Genomic DNA, 22,451 nt, shown 5'->3' with positions numbered 1-22,451 from the left:
GTTTCTAATGGGCCAAGATCTTTGTTTAGACTGCTGTTAACTTAAAACTACTTTAAGATGTTACTGTTTTAAAAGCGTTTTGAACTCGGTGGAAGACCTGGTAGCCGCCGCCGCCAGCCCCGGCCTCCCCTTCCCCACAGGGCAACGGCGCCGCGTGAGGGAGGCGGGGAGCAGCCGGAGCGCCCCTCCCTGGGCGGGCCCTCCGAGGGGGCTCCCCGGCATTGGCTGCTTTGTGCGGCGGCGGCCATGGAGGCGGTTGAGTGCGCGGAGCACGGTGAGCGGCGGCTGGGGGGCGGTTGGGGTCCGGGGGGGGGCCGTTGGGAGGGGCCCCGGCCCCTCACCCTCTGACCATGGCCGCTCCCGTCCCGCCCCGCAGGCTCCCTCTGCTTCCTGAAGACCGGCGTCCGCGACGGCCCCAACAAGGGGAAGAGCTTCTACGTGTGCGGGGCGCGGGGCCCGGCCGCCTGCGGCTTCGTCGTCCCGGCGCCGTAGGTGCAGGGCCTCGTGGGTAGGGGAGGTGGGTTGGTGGTCCTTTGTGGCGGTGGAACGGGCGGGGACACGTAATGGTCACGCACAGTAGTCCCTATGAGTCCTGTCAGTGGGCTAAGTACATCGTTGCAACAGGCACTGTGAAAGATAGGCAGGACTCCCATAACAACACTTCTCTGACCTCCCTCTCTCTTCTACAAAGAGAAGCGGGCCTTGTGGAAAAGAGCAAAAATCTCATCAAAACCAGACCACGTAGTTAGAGAATTAGTTTCTCTACTCTTCTAATTTTATCAACCGTCTTGTTTATAGGTCTCTTTGCATAGATCTGCTTTTAGATGAGTGCTAATTAAGGTTTTTCATCTGTGCATAAATAGATGTTAGGACAAGGAACATACAGAAGAATCAGATTATCACATAGTATCCCCAGCTGCCCCAGGATTCTTGAGTTTGTAAACTTTTCTGTTAGTAGAGAAAACAGCCTAAAAACTAGTCTGTCACAGATTTTTAAATTACATTTCGGATTCTGGCTGCTAGAGTTTGGCAAGTTTCTGATTTGAGGCAATGCAGAGAATTCTAGCAGCAGGAGGATACCTCAAAGACAGGAGTTTGTCAATAGTTCCTGTATAAAAGTGTTGTCCTTTTCCTTATGTTCTGAAAACTAAGTGAGGAAGCATTAACACTGGATGACTGGTTTTAGGAAAATGTGCTATGTCAGCAGTTCTAAACTTTTGTATTCTTTGCCAAATTGTCTTTGAGTAGACTCTCCAAGTATTTTGTTCCAAATAATTATTTTCACTGTTGCTCTTCCTTTGTTGGCTCGTGTTATTTTTTCTTCCCCTTTTTCTTTTCCTTTCCTCTTTTTAGTATTCCTGCTTCTTTCTGCTTGATCCATGAGGGATACATGGTGGAACTGCAAGTCCTGGTTCAGCAGCAGGACAGAGATGAATACCAGTAAGTTCCACAAATTGGAAACCAAGGTTTGCTGTATAGATTTGAACATTTGGAATTGTGTGGTAATGGCTGACCTGCAGAACTGAAAAACTTTGTCCAGCCTTGAGGCCTTTACTTAGTATGTTTCTAAATGTTTGTTATTTTTATTAGTGATGATATTCAGTGGTACAAGTCTGAGTGATCAGTTAATGTTTCTTTTTAAAAGAATTGAATATAGCTCTGTTGTTGGGTTCATCAAAGTTTCGTGATGATTGCATCAAGTTCAGCAGTTGTAATTCAGATAAAGTTCCTGTAGCTGTCCTTGTTGACTGCAGATTTTAAAAAGTTCTCCAAAGTCTGTTCCTTGGATGATTTAAAGATTAAGTGGCCTGTGTAGTGTAAATATTAAGAGTAGCTATTTTCTCGTGCCTAAAAATCGCGAGATTTTGGAGGCTCTGAACATATTGCTTTTATGTCAGCAATTTTTTAGCACTACACCTTCAGCTTTCATTTCAAGATTTGAAACAAAATCATAAGCCCCAAGCCCTAAGAATCTTAATCCAGAGAATGCTTATTACAAAAATATGTTATTACAAAACAAAGCTTATTATAAGAAAATCAATGTTCATGGTTTTTGCTATGCAGAAGTCTGAATGTAAAGTGCAGATCAAGTGGTCATCTTTGTGATGTTTTCAGTGCAAGCTAATTTTTAAAGAATGATTAGAGTTCCTTTATTGTCTCTTTCGGTTCAAATCTTGCTTTATTCTTTTGTAGGCTGTTTTACCGGTGCGTTAACAGTAAGTTGAATGGGAAGAAATGGTGTGGAAGTGTCCCATGGCAGGTATGAATGTTTCAGTTATATTGCAGTATCAGGTTATTTCAACATAACTTCATTCTGTCTACTATAGTCACCTCTGAGATTATGTAGTGGGAGAGTTTGTATTTTCTAGCTGAAAAGCATATTGGATTGTTGTCCTCCAAATGTGACTTCATACTCCTAAATTGTGTGAAGTAATCACTGTTATCCAGTCTGGGGAAAAACAAACAAACAAAAAAACACCCTTGGGTTGGATTTCCAGCCATAATCTTAAGAATGGTGATGTTGGAACTTGATTCCCAAAAAACATGGGAATGGCAAAGGCAGGAGAAAAAGAGCAGTTTTGTTTTGCTTGGAAAGTGTTTATCCTGGTCCCGTTAAAATGATAGGGAAGATGATGTTCACGGAGAACGAAGTCTTGCTTAAGATGATTGTGTTGTGTGTATAGTTAGCAGGTTTTAATAATTAATGTTAGCACTTACTTGTGTATATTGCAGGACCCAAAAGCTACCAAAGTGTCCAAAAACTTACAATCACAGCCCAAGAAAGTACCTCTCTTCAATCCCAGTGGCCAAAGAAATCCATTCAAAGTGATAGACAAGAATTGTGAACAGTCAGCCTGGAAACAAATTAAGCAAGGCAATGGAGAGGAAAGTAAAGGAAAAGGAGTCGACGTGGAGAAAGATAGTGTGGTGGTGTCGCATGAAGAAAAGAAGTCAACCTCTGATTCTTCCACGGAGAGGGAACATCTAGAAGGGCTGAAAACTGAGAAGAAACAATCCAAGGGAAATAGTAGTGATCCAGAACTTAAGGAAAGCACAGTGTCTGAATCTAAACTTACTCTTCCTGAGGCTTGGAAAGGGAAAAATACTTATCGGGATGAAGTGAACCATGGAGGAAGTGGTAAGGAATCCAAGAAATCACCTGAATATGTGGAGAAAGAGCCAAGTGGGAGATCAGAACTCTTGCCAGTAGGTCTTGGAAAGCAAAGTACAAGTACCAAGCTTCCAGAGAAAGAACAGCTCGGAGAGGAAAGTTTAAAAAGCTGTGGGGATAAAGAAACCACACAGAAAGAATACATTGGGAAGAATGGAGAGATGAAACCACTGTCTAAAGAAAATGCAATTTCCTCAATAGTACCGCAAGTAGCATCACAACATGCTCTCCTGAAGCAAGGAGGAGATGCAGCAGCATCTAAGACACAGATCAGGCCAGGGCTGGAACAGCCTGCTGATGAAGTTCCTGCCAGTCATGAAGTAGTACTTGTTTATTCCTCATCAGGTAAAAATGAACCTGAGAAATCAGTTGAGGCTTTGCAACCAAGAGAGGTTCTTGCAGGAGCATCAGGCAAGAGTATGCAGGAGACATCTTTGCCAGGAGCTGCAGCATCGCTTCACATGGAAGGACACCAGGATTCTAAGGCTCTTCGCAACCATCTTGAAGTCCAGCTGAGGCAGAAGAAGGTGACTCATTGCACCTATTATTCCTTTTTGTTTTGTTTTGTTTCATTCTCTGTTCAGAGTGACTTCGCTCACTCGTGACAGCAATCAGAACAGAGTATTTCCTGACAACAGAACTGCTGAAATACTTAGAGTGTTTGGAAGGGTGGGACAAAGGGAGGGAATTAAGTGTAGGCACATGCTAGTTGTTTTAACCCACTTATGAGATGATTGATGTGTCTGCCTTGTACTTAATTTGTGGAAGATGTAAAACTGTGCAACAAGCTTAACCTTTTTAAGTAATGTGACTATTTGTTTCTCATGAGCTTGCATAGAAAGAGTGATCTAGCCACAAAAGCTCACACTAAGATTAAATAAACAAGCTGTCTGTATAGAAACGTGCAAGTAGTTTGGACTTCAGGTGCTTTGAGAGATGTTAAGATTGTCTGAGTCTCTTGAATACCTGATCATCCCGTTTCATAAAATGGTGGGAGGGAGCCTGCATCCTTTTATCTTTTCTAAAGTATACTAATGATTAATTTATTTTCTGCTAAAAGACTATTTAATTGCATTAAACGGTACTTAAAAGTTTTTTGGAGATTGTAGAACTGTATTAAAATATGAATTACCGTGGTATAAGATTAGTGTTTTTAAACTCTTGACTCCTTGATTGTTCTCCTCTTGGCAGAAAGCTTGGTAAAGCACATTCAGCTTTTGGATTCTGTTGTTGTTGTTGTTTTGCAGAATACATTGGCTACAGTGAACATCCAAGTACTGCCAGATAAAGGGCAACGGTTATTAAAGCAAGTGCAGGATTTGGAAGCTGCACTGAGTGCTCTTAACATTTCAACAACAGATACTGCTGAAAAAGGTAAGGCTTTTTTTTTTTTTAACCAGAACTTTGCAAAATGTTTTGTTTCTCTATGGTTTTTAGTATTGTGGGGAAGATAGCGTACCTTTGTATACGGTTTGTGACTTGTATAAAGTTTGTCTGTTGAGATTCATTGAAGATTAAAAAATGTGTTAGTTGTGAAAGAAGGGAAGGAAAATGGATGGAGCAACTCAAGCACTTCCTCTGAAGGGTGGTGACTTCCCAAGAGGCTCCTCCCATCATCAGGACTAGTTCTTTTCCCAGTTTTGGCTGCATGACTGAGGCAGGTGTTCCTCTGAGAACTTGCCAGTGAAGGGTTAAATTCCACTTTGTTGCAGTATGGAACCATGCTGCTTATGCAGAAAGTCTCTATCCGCTGCTCTGTCTGAGTGCGTAAGTTAGCATATACAAGATAAGCAACTTCCAGTGCGCCATTCCTGTAACGTGATTTCTGAATTCTGTTAACTAGTATCAATTGGATGGGGCAGAGAGGCATTGTGTTGAGCTGCCTGCACCATCACCTTAACAGCAGAGTTGCTTTGTGATCATAGTATCAGTTGTGTTGATGAAAGGGTCTAGTTTGACAGCTCTGGAAACTGAAGGTGTTTAGCAAGAAAACAGCCCCTCGTGGGCCGCCACACAGCAAGCAGTCCTGATGCCTTATTCCAGATCTGGTTTTAAGCAAGAGAGACTTTTGCAGGAGGGAGGGAACAGCTCAGAGTTCTTGGCCCATTTGTTCTTGGATGATGTTTTGATCGTTTTTCCTGATCAAATAATTGTCAAGAAAGATGTCTTTAGCAGGAACAGTGGGACACTGGAAATGGTGTGCACAACTGTCCTTGTGTATGTGTTAATCTAGTCACAGTTGCGGAGTTTACCGTGTTGGTATAAGCTATACATTGAGGCCTGTGCTCAACTGCATTGCCTGCCAAGTAGGAGCAGGCTAACTGTGTGCATGTTAACAACTGTGGTGGCTCAGCCGATGTGGTAACACCCATCTGTTAAATCACTGTGACCACACAACCTTTTCAAGCAGACCATCAGGCTAAATGAAAGCCCTTCTTTGGGCTGTAATGCAAGGCTCTAAGGTCCGCTGTGCAACCTTTTCACCCTGAATTCCTTTCTTCTTAAGGGGAGGATGGTGCGAGCGGTGGCTGTTGTGAGGAACCTTTGCCTAACCCATTTGGCAGACCAGGTGGTACAAAGCTGATAACACCACTGCCTCTCAGGGATCATAAAGCTGGGACCTCTTCAGGCTTGCACAGTCACCCTTCTGCTGCTGCTGCTTTGGGCTCCAGTGAATATTGCAGCCACGGTTTTGGAAGTAAGTATGGAAAGCCTGTTCATTAAAAAAATATTGGGGAAGACTAGGTCTGACAGAAACCTGCAGCTTGTGGATATGTGACAGTACTAAACTTTTTTTGTTATTTTGAGCTGCATACTGTCCCCTGGGCATCTGTAGCCACTGAGATCAATCTCTGAGATGCTACATCTCCTTGGGGGAGGTAGCTTTGTAAACATCGCGCACACAATACTGTATCTTTTCAGTGAACTCTGGTGTACAGAATCTGTATGGCGGAAGAATGACAGAAGACCGACTCAGGGCCGTACACAGTGCCACAAGTGATGCTATTAATCATCTTCACAAATCTCTAGAATCCTGTCCAACAGAGCAGACGGTAGCTGAAGATCCCCCTGGATTGAAGGTGAGTTGGCAAGGATGGAGAATGTTGCGTTGCTGAACTTCGGAGGTGTCTTGTCACCTTCATCATGAAGCGCAACATCAGAGTGATACCCTAGCACATCCTTTACGTTCATGCTTTAAATTACTTCACAGTTTTCACCTGTTGGGAGAAAGAGTCTAATTACTTCCAATCCATGAAGTTGCTGTAGGTCGCAAATAGCAATGTTAATACCTCTTGCCATGGAGTCTTTTAAATATTTAGTGCTTGAATGAAGTTGTTTTGCAAAGACAAAACAATTAATTCACCAACATTTCTATATGATGGGCAGAGCAGAGGCAGGTTTCTGTTGAGAAACAGATTATCTGAGAACCTTGCTATTGTTCCTTTCTCTGATAGGTCTCCCAGTGAGCTATAAAAAAGTGTTTTAAAAGTATTTGCAGATGATCAAGTTCGTGCAACCCAATGGACTCCATGGTAGTCAGTTCTGATCTGCCAGAGAGCAGCTCTTGATCTGTCCAGTGGTGCAGAATCTGTAGCTGAGGTTTTGCACAAGGCACCTGCCACTACAAGATGTTGCATTGATGTGTGTATGTTGCATCACTTGTCAGATCCACTTGGGACTTTTTCAGTGCTGGGGAAGGTCATCAAACATTGTATAGTGGTGGTATGTAGTCATCCTTCCTGCCTCTTCAGAGTCTGTAGGGCTTTTAAACGTTGTGAGAAAAGAGGAAGTCTTTTCAATCCCACTGCTTGACAGTGATGCCTGTTGTGAGCATGGCAGGGTTGTGTGGATTTTCCACCTGAAAAAGCTGCCTTCACTTGCCCTCAGAGTGCTGTGAGAGTCTAGGATGGTGTTGTGACTAAAACATTGCCCAGACTGATCTATGGTACTGCTAATCTCCTGATTTTATTGGGTGTCCCTGTCCATGTGGGAAAAGTAGGCAAACTTCTTTTAGTAGGATTGTAGTAGGACAGTTCAGCTGTGTAATTTGGTACAGAAAACAGAAGTGTCTGAACTTTGCAATATGTTTCCTTCAAATCCACTTCTCACTCTCTCAGGTTCCGTTGTTGCTGCACCAGAAACAAGCCCTGGCATGGCTGCTCTGGAGGGAGAGTCAGAGGCCATGTGGAGGAATTCTGGGTAAGCAACAGAATGGGAAAGTACATTTTGGGGGGCAGATAGGTGGCAGCAAAAGCTTGGTGAATAGTTTATTCTGAGGCCAAAAACTAGCTATTTTGTAGGCATGCCATGGGGCTTGCTTTTCTTTGCCTTTTGACTGATTATAGCTATTAATTCCTTACTAAATTGTACCCTGATGTATATTTTTGATTCCACAATTGTCCAGAGCGTTTTCTGTTGCGATAGTTACTTCAGCGTAGGCAGGCTCATTTCTGCAGGTCATGATAACTTCCGTGTCTCTCTTCCAGCCGATGACATGGGCTTGGGGAAGACTCTAACGATGATTGCTCTGATTCTGGCCCAGAAGCAGCTGAAGACAGAGAAAAGAAACAACAAGCTAGAAATGTGGCTATCCAAAAATGGTACAGAGTTGTTTCTGTCATACAATACATAGATTATGATGTGGTTCCATTTTAAATATTTAAAGCATTGTGGGTACAGGTTATAGAGGTTAACGACTCCTCAACAATCTCTATCCATTTTTACTTACCTTCTGTAGGAAAATTCCATTGGAATTAATGTTTACTGCACTCCCTTGCAAAGCCTTTCTCTTGATCAGTGGTATTTGTTCTTCCACTGGGTGTGTAGGATTTTACAACTCGTTACTTTCTGTAGTGTGGGCATTTTTCATTGGCTATTTTCCTGAATCAGGTAAAAACTGCATATGCTGTTTTGAAAAAAAGTTGAATGCTTGCATAGTTTTCTTAGCATAAGGACTTTGATTATTCCTCACCTCCCTGTGATTTTATTTTATTGTTATCCCCTCATAAGGTTGTTTTTCTTGTCTATGGATACAGGAGCTAGAGTTTTTTTAAGAAAGATAGTTGAAACAACAACCTGTCACTGTGTCTATCCTCATGTTTGGTCTGCTTTTTCCTGTTTTGCCAAGTTGACTGACAATGTGTTTGGTTCTTGTTTTGTTTTGTTGTTATTGTTTAAACATAGTTCAAAATGGTGACATTTCAGTTTTCTAGAACAACAAAAAAGAAGCATTTATTTGGCATTGTATTCTCAGAAAAGATTCAAGTTAGTTCCTGTCTTCTAATCTTCCAGTTTATCCAAATGATTTGCTCAGATTTATAGCGTAACTCTGAGTGGATATCAAGTGACACTTTAGTGTCTAAGCAGAGCTTTTTGTTTTCCTCCCAAAACTAACAGTCCCCAGGAGTGCATAGTGGAGGTAGCTGCTTCACATACTGCTCACAGGAAAATTTTCTTGTTGTAACTATCCAAAATTTCATTTTTGTAGTCTAATGTGAAAACACTAAAACCTGCCTGCAATATTTTCCTCCAGATTCCACTGTTATCCCTGCACACAGCACTTTAATCATTTGTCCTGCATCCTTGATCCATCACTGGAAGAAAGAGATTGACAGACATGTGGGCTATGGAAAACTGAGGGTCTATTTGTACCATGGGCCAAATCGAGATAAACATGCAGAGGTGTAAGTGCTAAACTGTAAACATGACCAAGAAAAGTAAAACACTACTTAGCAAGAGACTGTACGTCAAGAGTTGAAAATCAGTGGCTGTAGAATGCTGGAAGAACATGAAGATGGAAATGTGGAGGATATAGAATGTCAGGCTGATGTCTGCTCTCAGGATGTATAAAACCTTTATGACCTGTACCAGTGCCAGGTTGTTCTGGTGCAGGCTATTGCTGCTCCTGGTAACACAGCATACATCTTCTGAAACTCATCTCTTGCTTGTAGAGATTCAGTGGCAGTTTCTTCCATGCTCATGCTTTGTGGTTATATTTATCAGCTAGATGTGTAGATCCAAAAGCTTTCCACACCACTTCAGGCCATGCTGAGCAGTTTTTCTAGGTGCTGCATTCTGAGTAGTGTTTACCTCATGTGGTGTGCATTGTGTACCACCGACTTTTAACCGTCTTCTTGAGCTTACTGCATCTACTTTCAGTATGCATAAAATGGGGACAATCTGTCCTTCCTGCTTGACTTGCCATGAAGTTCAGTTTTCTGTAAAACTCTGCATTTAGCTCTTGTAGAACTATGTAACTCTTAAACCTTGAGCGTGCGTCTTGTCTGCTTTGAATTCCTCATTTGTTCTTGCTCCTGATTAGTTCTTTTCCTTTATGCAGGCTCTCTGAATATGATGTTGTTGTCACAACTTACAGCCTTCTCTCCAAGGAGGTTCCCACAAGCAAAGAGGAGGGGGAAGTCCCTGCTGAGGACCATGATGTGGGGGTGAGAAGCTGTGTTGTTGATAAAGGATTGCTTTAACCTTTTTGTTCAGAGGTGGTACGAGCCATTATTGTTTGAAGGAGCACCTTATGCTACAGTGAGCAGTAGACTGAAGAAATTTTTTCCATAAGTACCCTATTGAGGTTGCACAATAAAAACAAAGTGATGAGAGAAAGTGTTACGAAGTGCAGAAAGAAAACAGAGAAATACAAGAAATCAGTTCTGTAGGAATACAGAATGCACTACGTGGAATATAGTTGAAATGTATTTAAATATATTTTTAAGAGTGCAGTGATGAATCTTGTACCCTTCTTTGAGGCAAGACCATTGAGGAACACTGTTTGGTGTTTGCTGCTTGAAGCACTCACGTCCCTTTAAACTGTCAGAAATCTGTCACACTCTGAGTCACTTTGAATTGACCCTGAGGCATCTTGCACGCTGTATTCTTGAAGGAACAGCAGTGTACTTGCTAGGCTGTGAAAACAGTCAGATGATTGCTGAATGCTAATGAACTTGGTTACGTGGTGTAGACAAGTCCCTTGCTGGGTATTTTTGCCTCCTACCTCTGTGTGGAGATCCGGATGTAGTTCTTAAAGCAAACAGTCCTCTGAAATCCTGAAACCTAAAGGTGGCACCTATAAAGCTGTAGAGAGATCCTGTATTTACAAGTACAGGATATGCCCCAGTAGAATAATTATATGTTTCTTTGTCACAGCCTAGCAAAATGTTACTGATACGGAATGCCTCTTGGGAAGGAAGAGGAGATAAAATATTAAAAGAAAGAAAAATGGCAAAAGACTAGAAAATGGTATCATGAGCTGGCAAACGTAAACTTTGGCTTAGAAGCTTTGGAGAGAGGATTTTTTGGAAGTATCTCTTCTGTTACAGTAAGAGCTCAGATTACTGCTGACCAGTGAAAGGAAAAGGCTTCTTTCTGGAAAAAATATTTGCCTGTGGCTCTTCAGAGAGCCTGGTGAGGTAATTGCTCTGGGTTATAAATAGTCTGCCTTTTCTTACAGAGTGGGTCATCTCCCTGTTCCCCCCTGCTCAGGGTAGATTGGGCTCGAGTCATATTGGATGAAGCTCACAATATTAAAAATCCAAAGGTTCAAACCTCCATAGCTGTGTGCAAGCTGAGAGCTGGTGCCAGATGGGCTGTCACTGGGACACCAATACAGAACAACTTATTGGACATGTACTCTCTTCTGAGGTGAGGTGATGGCATGTGAGGCACATGGATGGGCTTCCTATCCCAGTGATTCTTCAATGACAAAGTGCTGAAGTTGTTTTTAAGTTCAAGCAGTCTCAGCGATACAAGGGATTGTGGATCGAGTTGTATTACCACTACAGGCACTGGGCTGCAAAGGCTGTGGCTGAGGCATTAAACAAACCTGACCATGTTTGCAGCTATTCTACTTTTATGTAGGACAAAGGGAAAATTACTTCAGATCTCCTATGTTTCCAAGATGAATAACTACAAAACTTACTTTAATGAACAGAAGTTTTGTGCAGTAGGCCTTGTTCCTACTAGGGCTGCCTGGAAGGATCTTATTAAAGAGAGCATTATGCTCTTGGGGCTTTTAAGGAAAGAGTGGAAAACTAGCTTCTCTAAAAAAATGATAAACAGGTTAAACTCTATGTTTCCTCAATGCTGGGGGGAAAAGATAATGCAGGGTGTTGGAGAATAAGAGAGAACTTGCATTTGAAATTAATTTTTGTATAGTTGAAATTAATTTTCAAATAAGAGGTATGAGATTTTGAAATATGAATGTGCTTTTTGGTAAGTGCCTGTGCTTCTTGATGGCCTTTATTTGATAGTGATGCTTGAGACCTAATGAGCTAAGAAGTGATGGATACAGAACCAGAAAGTTGCTTTAACTGTGCTAGTAATGGTAAGACTTTTGAGCAAAAGTTTAGCTGTCATTAAACTTGGAAGTGTTTTACTACTCCTAGCTGAATTGAGGATGGTTTGTTTTGAAAAGCAAAGAATTTGGTTCTGGTCACTCAGGAGAAAGCAAAGAACTTCTCTTTCCTTGGTATGATGTTTCCTTGCCTCCTGTCGTAGGTTTCTACGTTGCTCTCCCTTTGATGAATACAAGGTGTGGAAGTACCAGGTAGATAACAACACTAAGAAGGGAGGAGATAGGCTAAGCCTCTTAACGAGGACCCTGCTATTACGGAGAACTAAAGACCAGCTGGATTCAGCTGGAAAGCCCTTGGTAAGAACTAGACAATCATCCCATCGTTTTCCTTGTAGTAGCCAGTTAGTCCTTTACATGCATGAGTTTGTTAATGGATGGGCTTTCCAGTCTACTGCAGCCTCTTGAGGAGGAGTAAATGCCTGTGGATATCTGTGTCACGTCATAATTACATTAGTATGAATAATTTTGAACATAGATGATTTTTTCGTTAAAGACTTTGAAAATAATATTAAATATTGTATTGAACACTGGTGTTTGTGATGCCATGTAAGATTTTTGCACTAAATACAACTGATACTGTGTATTTTTACTTCAGGTATCTCTGCCACAGCGTAGTATGCAGTTGCATCGGTTAAAACTTTCAGCAGATGAACAGTCTGTGTACAATGTGCTCTTTGCAAGATCCAGGTATGAATATGAGAAGAGATGAGATATTTTGTTTCTGTTTCTTGAAAAATTAGAAAGGTAAAGCTGCTTTAGGTGAGAAGACCTTTTGAACAAAGGTTATTTTTTTTCCTTTCTGACTATTTATCAAACATAGAATTGTGGAATGATTTGGGTTGGAAGGGACCTCAAAAAACACCTAGTTCCACCCCACTGCCATGGGCAGGGACACCTCCCACCAGCCCAGGTTGCCCAAAGCCCCATCCGGCCTGGCCTTGAGCACTTCTAGGGATGGGGCATCCACAGCTTCTCTGGTCCCTGGCTCCTATTATACTCGGGGTATTATGATAATCAGACTTACTTCCCTTATGTTTTCCAAAATGGATATTTCCTTTGATCTTACTAAACAGAACTCAGTGTGACTTGAGGAATGTAGGCTAATGGAGTAAGAGAAACATACTAAATGATTAATGAAACTTTCCTTACCTTAATGCATCATCAGCTTGCTTGTTAAGATCAAGTTTCTCTTGCCTTGTTTCTTGCTGTAAATCCCAGTCTTTGCCTTTTTTTTCAGGTCAACGCTGCAGTCCTACCTAAAGAGACAAGAGCAGAAACATGAGGGCAGAGAGTATGCGGGGGGTAACCCATTTGAGAAAGGTTTGCGCATACCCTACCTTGAAAACATTTGCAGAAGTGACTCTAAGTGACTCAGTTAAGGAGGAGGACCAGACCTGGCCATGTGGGGTCAGGAATTAGAAATTGTTTGGCAAATGTTTTGCTGTTTCCTTGATGTTAGGAAGAATTCTGCCACAGTGATTTTGGGTTTGAAGTGTTGAAGTTATACCTGTGAAACTTCCTTCTGTTTAACATTTTGGGAGCTCCTGTTTAAGTTTTGAGGGATCTGAGTCTGCCAGTCCGTCAGTTTGCTGTGGGTAGTAAAGGAAGCTATGGTTGGTTCAAGGGATGCCAAAACGATTATCAAAGTTTGTTCATAATGGTACATAGTGACTGAAGACAGACTGAATCAGCATTCCAAAGGTAGGTTCCCACTTCTGTGGTTCTGGGAAAATCTCTTAACCTCCCTGGGTCCCCTTCTGAAGTAGAGGTGTAATTGCTCAGAGAAGAGGTGTCAGTGTTAGCATAAGGTATATGATACTTTTATTTGTGGTGGTGTTTGTTTTTTTTTGAAAGTGGGGTCTGATGGGTTCCTGTGTTAAATCAAGTATTAGCTTGCCTGTTGGTTCTTTTTTTTATTGATGAAACTCTTGCTGGGGGTGGCTGGGTAGTGCTTGGAAACGCCTCCAAGAGCTCTTGATGTTTTCCTTTCCTTGACAGTTGCACAAGACTTTGGGGGCAGTCAAAAGGAATTCCTAGCAAGTTCACAGAGTGCCTTCCAAGTTTCAAGTACTGTCCATGTCTTGTCCATGCTGTTGAGGCTCCGTCAGTGCTGCTGCCATCTCTCCTTACTGAAAGTGGTAATTATATTGCATTGTAATAGTTGTGGTGTGGAGGGGGTTATTTAAGTGTTTGTATAAGTTAATGGACTTCTTAACACTGCTGGATCACTTATCTAGGGGTGTGTGAACTGAGGCATTTTATAGCCCAAAAGGTTTGTAGATGGGCATACACCCTACTGAAGGGTTCCCCAGAGTGACCTGTGTGGGAAGCTCTGGAAACAGCTTTATTTCAGATCAAATAATACATAAATAGAATTTTAATGGCAAAGATAAAAAAAAAAAAAAAGAGGAAAAGTCTTGATCTTAATCTTGTCTTGAAAAGTGCACAAGTCCACAAGTACAGCCTAGTTCAGTGGCTTGTGTGTGCTTGAGCTCTGTAAGTGCTTTGACTGAAGTTGCCTTGCATTAAGTAGACTAATCGTTTGGGAGTTTGTTTCTCTGTCATATAAAGCAGCTGTAGAATAAGTCCAGATACTAAGGAAACAAGCAGGGGTTTAATCCTACAAATTAAACGTCTTTAAATCCTACAAATGTTGAATGCAACTGGGTGATTCTGAGGAGACCATGTAACAGAAAATGGATGTAGGCTTTCCCTACAAAGCTGCTGTCTGAGCCAGAGTATGGGGATAAAGGGACTGTTGGTCTTGACGAAGTAGTGTTTATTAATGGTTCTGTTTTCGTATTGCGTAGCATATCTTCTTTCAAACCTACTGACCTCAGCAGACATTGCAGAGACCCTAGATCAGTACTGAATTTGGTCTCAGGCTTAGCTGTAATCCCTTATTATGTTGCTTTCTTTCCTGCAGGCTCTGGACCAAGCTAATTTGACCAGTGAAGGCCTCTCCCTCTCCATTGAAGAGCAACTTAGTGCTTTGACCCTGTCTGAGCTCCAGAATCCTGATTCCAAGTCAACAGTTTACCTCAATGGTACAGCTTTTAAAACAGATCTCTTTGAAATCACCAGGGAGAGCACCAAGGTATTTTGGTTTTCTGACCTCCCTTGAGAAGCTTGATTTCAGCACTTTTCCTTTTAAATTGGTAATGAAATGTCACGCCATGCCAGTTGAAGATTGGGCTAAGTTGGCAGTTTAGGTGGAATCAGAAGTTTGATGGGTGCTTATAAAGCTGTGAGAACCTGACTGTGCTGACATAACGTCAGTGAAAATCATAGAATCATTAAGGTTGGAAAAGACCTCCAAAAATCATCTAGTCCAACCAGAAATCTTGAACACTGACTTGTTCCACAGAAGTTCAGAAAGTCATGTGTGTGAGAGTGTAGTGTTTGTGAAAAGCTAAAGAAAATGGGATGTCAGCTGGAGAAGTGGAAGTAACTTGGCTTCTTATGGAAAGATTGTACTCTGTAAAACGTGTTTGTATGACTTGATTTCTTAATAACAGCTGTTAAAGTATCTTGAAAGTCTGAGCACAAAAGTTTTAGTTGAAGAGTTACTTTGGTCACTTCCTGTTTATCACTTTCTGTTTCAGTGAAGAATAGCCAAGCATGAGCTGGGTTATGATAGCAAGCAGACTGACTTTTTTTTTTCTTGCAGATAGCACACCTCTTGGCTGAACTGAAAACTATTCGGAGTCACTCGGAATCTCAGAAGAGGTTAGCATACATGCACTTTTATTTAGCCTTAGTAACTGAGAGAAGTGTCTTTTGACAGTGTTAGAAACAGTTCAAAACAACTGAATACAAAATTCCAGAACAGTGAAATGGTGACAGTACTGCAGTACTTAAAAGCTGACTGTGAGAAAAATCTAAGAACAAGTAAGAGGGTAGGTTGAGAAGTAGATTAACATAAATATAGGGGAGTATGTGAGGAATTTCAGGCTTTGAGGCCCAGGAGGACTCACCAAAACCAGAATTTGAAAGGACTTGGTCATGCTGAGCAACATTTGTCCTCAGTGCTGACCTGCTGCTCCCCTGCCTCCAGAAAAAAATGTAGAATAAAGTAGTGGTTGGAACACATTTATTAAGGACTTAGGTGTTGCTGAAAGCCTGCAGTTCTCGCTTGTTTAAGTTCTCTTTGTATTCCTTTTGCTTCATGCCAGACTGCACTGTTGCAGCTGTTTCTGCTTGTTTTTGTTAAACAGTGTAGAAGGCACTTAAAGGTGTGTGGCTGCAAAGTAGTTACAGCTGTGCCATTGTTGGGCAGGGAGGGTAAAGTCTCTTCCAAAAAGCATCCCTATCATAAGATTGGGAACACCAACGTTAATTTGGTTACCTAACAAAAAGTTACTGAACAAGTTACTACCTTCCAAACTGCTTATTGAAAGGATGTGAGGAGTGTGAGACTTCAGGAAATCCAAGTTTGGTGTTCCTGCTGATTTATTTTGTGGAAAACAATACAACTTGAAATTGATGGGTGGCAACACAAAATCCAAAAATAGTGGCAAAAGTGACAGACTTACCTTGTCTCAAGGTTGTAGGTTATTAGCCTTTCAACAGAAGGTTGTATCACTAGACCAAGAGGTGAGTCTATTTCTGAATTGAGAAGGAATTCCTGTGTCCATTTTGCAATGGGGAAGGGGCCTGTGTCATTGTCTCCTCTGGGGTGAGACACTGCAGTAACCAAACTGTTAAAATTCACACAGAGCTTGTTCTAACCTCCCTGTTCTGTCTCCAGTGTTGTTGTGTCTCAGTGGACGAGCATGTTGAAAGTTGTAGCTGTGCACCTCCAGCAATTAGGGCTGAAGTATGCAGTCCTGGATGGCTCTGTCAATCCTAAACAGAGAATGGATGTGGTAGAAGAGTTCAATAGCAATCCGAAGGGGCCTCAGGTATGGAACTGGGGCAGCGAAACAGTTACTAGTAGTTGTGATACCTGACTTCATGATTTGATTTACTGGAACAACTTTTGTTTGGATATCTAGATGTCAAGATCAACAGGGAAAGGGGGGTAGCTGTAAAAACAGATGTATATCTTACAATGACCAGGAGCAGCTGTGACAAGCTCTTCTTGATGTTAAGTGTTCTGTACTGAGATCATCTGGCTTCAGAGCTGGTACAAGGGTTGTCCAAATCTTCTGTGTTTTTCAAAAGATGTTTTTGCTACAGAGAGTAATGTGTAAGGTATGAGGCCGATTAGCTCCACTCAGAACAGGTTGGTTGTTTCCAACTCACATCACTGCATTGGAAGTGCAATTAGAGTGCAACTCTTTCTTTAGTTCCCCTGCTTGCCAAGGAACCTCTAAGGTTTTCTTGCTGTTTCTCAGCACATCAGGTATGTTTGGCCAGGCTGTAATCTTTTTGAGAAGAGAGGATGGCAGTTGAATCTGTGAATGAAGACAAATCAACAAGAACGTATCTCACCCTTATATAAGGATAGAAAGATTGCGATTAGGATGGGGGATAGGTCATACTTTCCAAATAAGGTGACCTCATTGAAATTTCTTCCACCTTTGAGTACTTTTTTTTTTTTTTTTTTTTTTAAATACTGATGAACTACAGTGTTTTGGCTCTTCTTGAAAATAGTTTCTAGTCTGGAACTTTGGCCAAGGGAACGAAACTCGCCAAATGACTGAAGAAGTTTGAATCCAAATTCACTTTTCATAATGGTGCACCTTCATTTGAACACTGACATCCTTGTGATCTAGGCAGGACAGGCTGTCTTCTTTGAGGATGGATCTGACTGAAAGGGGGAGTATGTCGTGCATTAGCTTATTTTCTTCTCTGGATATCTTAAACAAGCTGCTATCCACAAAACAGATCTTTTTCTCTTTCTACCTTTGAACTTAAACGAAGGAAGATTTCTGCAAGCTATATGAATAGCTGAGTCCTTAAACAAGATGAGCATTTTAACATACTATGAAATTGAGCAGTAAATGTATATTGCAAATGTCTCTGTCCTTAACTGAGTTTTTTTTCCTGCTGAACAAGAATCTTCTGCCATAATCCCTTTCCGGCTACTCATCTTTCTCTAGTACTAGGTTATGTGATATCAAAGGTAAATAAGTGGCAGGCCATTTCAGTCCAATTGACTGTGTTTAAGAAACTGTGATTCTTAATTCACAGCTGGTGCTACTTGGTGCCATTGTTGGCAAGAGGGTGTCAACAGAGCACCTGGTCATTTAAGTGGGGCATGGAGAGAGAATGAAATTTCCAGTCCTTCCTCTAGCCTGTAAAAATATTTCTGGATAATACATGTGGGAGGGCAGGCTAGCCTCTCTTAGAACTGTAACTTCGTTGTCCAGGCATCTGTGTCTCCTCAAGCAATATCTGGCAAACGTCCAAACATGTAATAAAAATACACATATAAATATGATAAACAGATCCTTTGGTCTGATCTTTAATTCAAATTAATGTGACATAAGACAGGCTCCTTAAATTAACTCTGTTTTTGTCCTTTGAAGGTAATGTTGGTCTCATTGCTGGCTGGAGGTGTTGGCTTGAACTTGACAGGAGGAAACCACCTCTTTCTCCTTGACATGCATTGGTAAAGAGAAATAAAATTTCTGTCTCTGAAGAAGTACGTAGGGTGTGCTACTTTCTTCCTCACCATGTGTACTGTGACTTCTGATGTAACTGAGTAGGAAGTTGAGTGTTTAGCGGAGAGTAAGGGCTAATGATTAATTGTAGAAAAGTGTTTTCACTATAACCTTCTTCCAAAATATTTGTCAGTTCAAGGGGGACTTAGCAGTCCCTGGCTTAATTTCATGCACTAATTTTAAAAAAAAAAAAAAAAAAAGGTACAGTAATGCCTACAGGGAATTTGTCTTGAAACAAATGGACTGTGCTGAAAATTGTCAGTAATCAGGCATAGCTAGTGTACCTTGGGGTTTTACAGGGCTATGAAAATAGTGCATATAAACTCCCGATACTTACGCTGTCTCATCAGCCAGAATTGCTTGGGTTTTTTTCTTTTTCAATTCCTGGTTGCATATGGGAACCTCCAAAGCAAAGTAATGTCCTTCAGTACACAAACTGGCCACTTGAGTAGCAGCATTAAGAAGATATTTCTACAATATGAAAGTTACTCTCTGTAACTGCCTTCCTGCTTCACTCTCCTCTTTGCTCACCAGCTACTCAGCTTTCTGGCAGTGTTAACTATTGGTCAGACATACAAGTCTATATGGATCAGTAGTCTAATTTAGATAGCTGATTTTGTATGGTGTTTTTAGCAGACTACTACTCAGGGCAAAGGAAATATGGTTGGAGTGAATATTGGTGATCAAGCTAGTAAACCTAAGGTAGCTTGGGAGGTAGTTTGTAGTTCTACGGAGGAAGAAAACAGGATGTCCTGGAGGCAGGCAGATGAGATGAGCACAAAGGCATTGATATTTCAGTTGTTCCTGAACATAGCCTAGGAGTTTACGTGAGCTGTTTCTTCTCTTGTAGGAATCCTGCTCTCGAGGACCAGGCTTGTGACCGCATTTACCGAGTGGGGCAGCAGAAGGATGTTGTGATACACAGGTCAGGACTTCCCTTAGCAGTAAATGAAGCCACAGCTGCTCATGTACTGTCTTGTCTCACTTCAGTTTGTAAAATGACCTTCGTCTGGGGCTTGTTGCCCTACCTGAGGCTAGGCACAACATCTAATAGTGGGATTGTGGGTTGAGTGCTGATACAGAAAGAGGCGTGTTTCTTCTGGCTATTAAATGTCAAACTTCTTGGTCTTAGTGGTTATAGTGGTTTATATAATAAATAATTAAAAAAAAAAAAAAGCTTGGGGCAGAAATGGTCTTACAACTCTTTTGCTTAGGAGTATTCACATCTTTTTCCCTACCTTCCCTGAGTAGATCTGTCTTGGAGAATGAAGTATAGCAATTTAGAGCTGCCCGGGGGTGAGATAACTAAGCATTGTAGAATGGTTGGGGATCTCACAGGAATAAGCACTTTTGAGTGCTTACTGACTTTTCATTGTCATTCCAGAGGTAGCCACCATGCTTCCCAAGCCTGGACCTTTCTAACAGAAGTAACGTAAAAATATAGAGTATTTGTAGCAAGTGGCAAGGTTGGCCTTTAGGAAAAGCATCTGTAATGTTAAATACTGAAGAGCTAGCTTAGTTACTCTAAATCCACAAATTGAAAGCACCTGAAATCCAAGATAGCCATTTGTGTACAGTACTTCTAGTATAATAGGTGCAATCTGTTATCAGACAGTTGTTACAGGAATTTATCATGAAATTACTGTTGCTTTAGATAGCCAAAGTTGAGGCCTAAAGTGCATTAGACTTTTATTTGAAACGTGATAATATCTGTATGTGAGAACGTACCTGTCCAAGGAAAATAACCATTTTGTCAGTCACCTAATAGGCTGTTAATATTTAAGTGAGGCAAACTGTTGGAAATTTACTTGGAGAACTGTCAGTGTTATATAAACTGTGACTTCTTCCTAGCAGTTGAGGTGATAAGGCTTTTTACTTCCAGGTTTGTCTGTGAAGGAACAGTAGAAGAAAAGATTGTGCAACTCCAGACCAGGAAGAAGGGGCTTGCCCAGCAGGTGCTGTCAGGCAAAGGGGAAACCTCGAAGCTCACCCTGGCTGACCTCAAAACTCTCTTTGGCATCTAAATATCCTCCGCAATAGAAATGGAAAGTGATTTTTTACCTACAGATAATTGAGCAGACTTCAGCAAAGGGCTGCTGTTTCAAGATGGTCATTTATTTTAAATAAATAATACATTTTGCAGTTTTGTAACTGTTCAGGACAAAAAGGTTACCAACATTAGCAATTCGTTTAATACAAAACAAAATAGATTGTGTATCCAAAAGCTAATAAAGTTATAAATTAAGCTATTGTTTAAACCACTTTTGAGTAAATATTAAAAACAGATATTTGCTTGTTTCTTGTATTCCTATGTATGTTTTTTTGGTTAGAAACCTTCCTTTCCTCCTCAGGACAGGACAAACAGACATAAGGGAAACAAGAACGAGAGACAAGTGTGAGGTAGGCATGATCAGAGGGTGGATGAGAAAGTTGGGTTGGCAGGAAGGAAGCAGGAAAACTTTTGAGCACAAGAGAAGATGATAGAAACTGGTCAGTAACAAAAAGGAATAGAAGGATGTATAGGATTTTTTTTTTTTTTGCTTCTCAGGAGAACTTTATATCCAAGTGAAGATGCAGTTCCTTTACCCTGCTTAAAATACCTCTTCAAGCAGAGAAGCAAATCTCTGCTATGTTCTTTATAAAACAGAGAAGAACCTGAATTCCTGATTATTTTTTCCTCCAATGGTTAAATAGCGTAAGGTTTCCTCAGTGCAAATATTTCAACATACTCGTTCTTAAAAGATGCTCCCATGCTTTTTGGTTGAAGTTTTTTTTTTTTTTTTTTAATAGTAGAGTTGCAAGAGTAGAGTTGCAAATCCTTGATTAACAGTTTGCATTTTCTCCTATCAGAAGCAAGACATGATGGTGAGTGAAGTTTCTAGGCAAATACTGTTTATTAGTAGTGAAAATTCCCTGCTTCCACCTCCCCCTTCTTCGTCCTTACCCATATCCACTGTGTATTCTGGTTTTCTATCAATTACACAATTTCTCTGGGATTTAGCACAGTTGTTGTAAGTTCTCTTTGAAGAGGTTATTTGTAATGCTAAGTGGTAAAGCATGAAATGTTGGAGTGCTGATGAGTTTGGTTCATGTTTATGGTCACTTGCCACGGACTAAGTATTTGTTATCCCCTCAAGTGAAGGAGAGCTCTATTTGCCGACCTTTGGTTCCTGTTATTCCACCAGGACACTGTTCTTCTATGATAACGCTGTGTCAGTCATTTCTTTTACCTGCCTTGATTTGATGTGCAAGTGGGGGATTATTCCAACTTATTGCACAGAGAGAGGGGCTCATGGGCGCAAAAATAGTCATTTGTTTCTGTGTGTGTCTGGCTGTCTGCCCCCGTAAATTCAACTGTGGTGCCTTGAGCAGTTTTGAGAAGGCTATGAGACTTGGGCACTTTAACCATAATCGTGCTTTGTGGCACATTTCTTGTTTGCCTTGCTCCACTGATTTTCAGGAAAACATACAGTATGATCTATTCATTTCAATGAAGCAGGAGGCCATGGACTAATTTTCCAAAATTATTTTGGTTTGGAAATTTACATGAGTAAAGCATGGGTTATCGTTTCTTCTTTGGAGTTCACGTGTACTCTGATATGAGCTCCTATCCCTTTCCTTGGAGTGACAGCAGGTTTCCCTTATTAAGGTATATTACTAAATAGAGTTTAGGAATCAATTAGAAATCAACTTAGAAATCAATTTCATGTACACATCCCTTCATTTTGGGCATCTTCCTTTGGCTGAACTTAATTGTAGTCTGAATGCAGCATAACTGTTAATATTACCATTGGGATGAATGCATTTTTCTATTCATATGAAGTTTCTAGGGCTTCAGCCTCTCTTGGGAAACCTAAATAGCCCAATGAGATATGAAGTGAGTCTACTTGACATTCAGCTTAGTTGACGGAAGTTCTGAAGCTGAACGTCTAGCAAATACCGTTACTTACTGTTCTCTGAAAGGGCAAGTGAATGCAACTAAGAGAAATGAATGAAGAATAAGTTTTTGGCTTGTAAAGTTTTAAAGGAATTTTATTATGTGGTGAGGGAAGGAAACTGAGCTTTGGTTGACTGGTTTGCACTGAGCAAACCTATCTGGAAATAATGGTAGATCATATGTAACCGGATATTTACATCTGGCTGCAACACAAAACTTACTAGGGCCTTGTTTCTTCACAGAAAAAAGTGCATTCAGCTTTAACACTTCTAATATTAAGAGGAAAAAATGATAGTTTTTTTTTTTCCACCCCTCTGTCAAAAAGCTGTCTCCCGTTGTATCTTACTTTACTCCTGAAATCTTTTT

General features: G+C 41.0%; 1 protein-coding gene across 2 annotated transcripts; it reads left to right on the top strand.

Annotated features, from left to right (window-relative positions):
- The first annotated feature begins 214 nt into the window (after positions 1 to 214).
- Positions 215 to 20,446, top strand: TTF2 (transcription termination factor 2). Of its 2 annotated transcripts, XM_035540536.2 has the most exons (23): positions 215 to 274; positions 377 to 488; positions 1,354 to 1,440; positions 2,194 to 2,260; positions 2,734 to 3,699; positions 4,420 to 4,546; positions 5,679 to 5,870; positions 6,095 to 6,252; positions 7,291 to 7,372; positions 7,660 to 7,773; positions 8,706 to 8,856; positions 9,513 to 9,618; positions 10,635 to 10,825; positions 11,681 to 11,834; positions 12,133 to 12,224; positions 12,775 to 12,857; positions 13,536 to 13,675; positions 14,464 to 14,634; positions 15,208 to 15,266; positions 16,288 to 16,441; positions 18,014 to 18,096; positions 18,999 to 19,073; positions 20,031 to 20,446. In XM_035540536.2, exons 1-23 carry the CDS (start codon positions 247 to 249, stop codon positions 20,170 to 20,172), a joined length of 3,534 nt encoding a protein of 1,177 aa, XP_035396429.1. In that variant the 5' UTR covers positions 215 to 246; the 3' UTR covers positions 20,173 to 20,446. The 2 variants fall into 2 exon arrangements, with proteins under 2 accessions (XP_035396429.1, XP_035396430.1); XM_035540537.2 differs by lacking the exons at positions 10,635 to 10,825; positions 11,681 to 11,834.
- Positions 20,447 to 22,451: the final 2,005 nt, after the last annotated feature.

Source organism: Cygnus atratus, chromosome 1 (assembly GCF_013377495.2).
Source record: "Cygnus atratus isolate AKBS03 ecotype Queensland, Australia chromosome 1, CAtr_DNAZoo_HiC_assembly, whole genome shotgun sequence".
In the NCBI taxonomy this organism is placed as follows: Eukaryota; Metazoa; Chordata; class Aves; order Anseriformes; family Anatidae; genus Cygnus; species Cygnus atratus.
The sequence above is the reverse complement of the archived record's forward strand: the minus strand, read 5'-3'. Positions and strand labels throughout refer to the sequence as shown.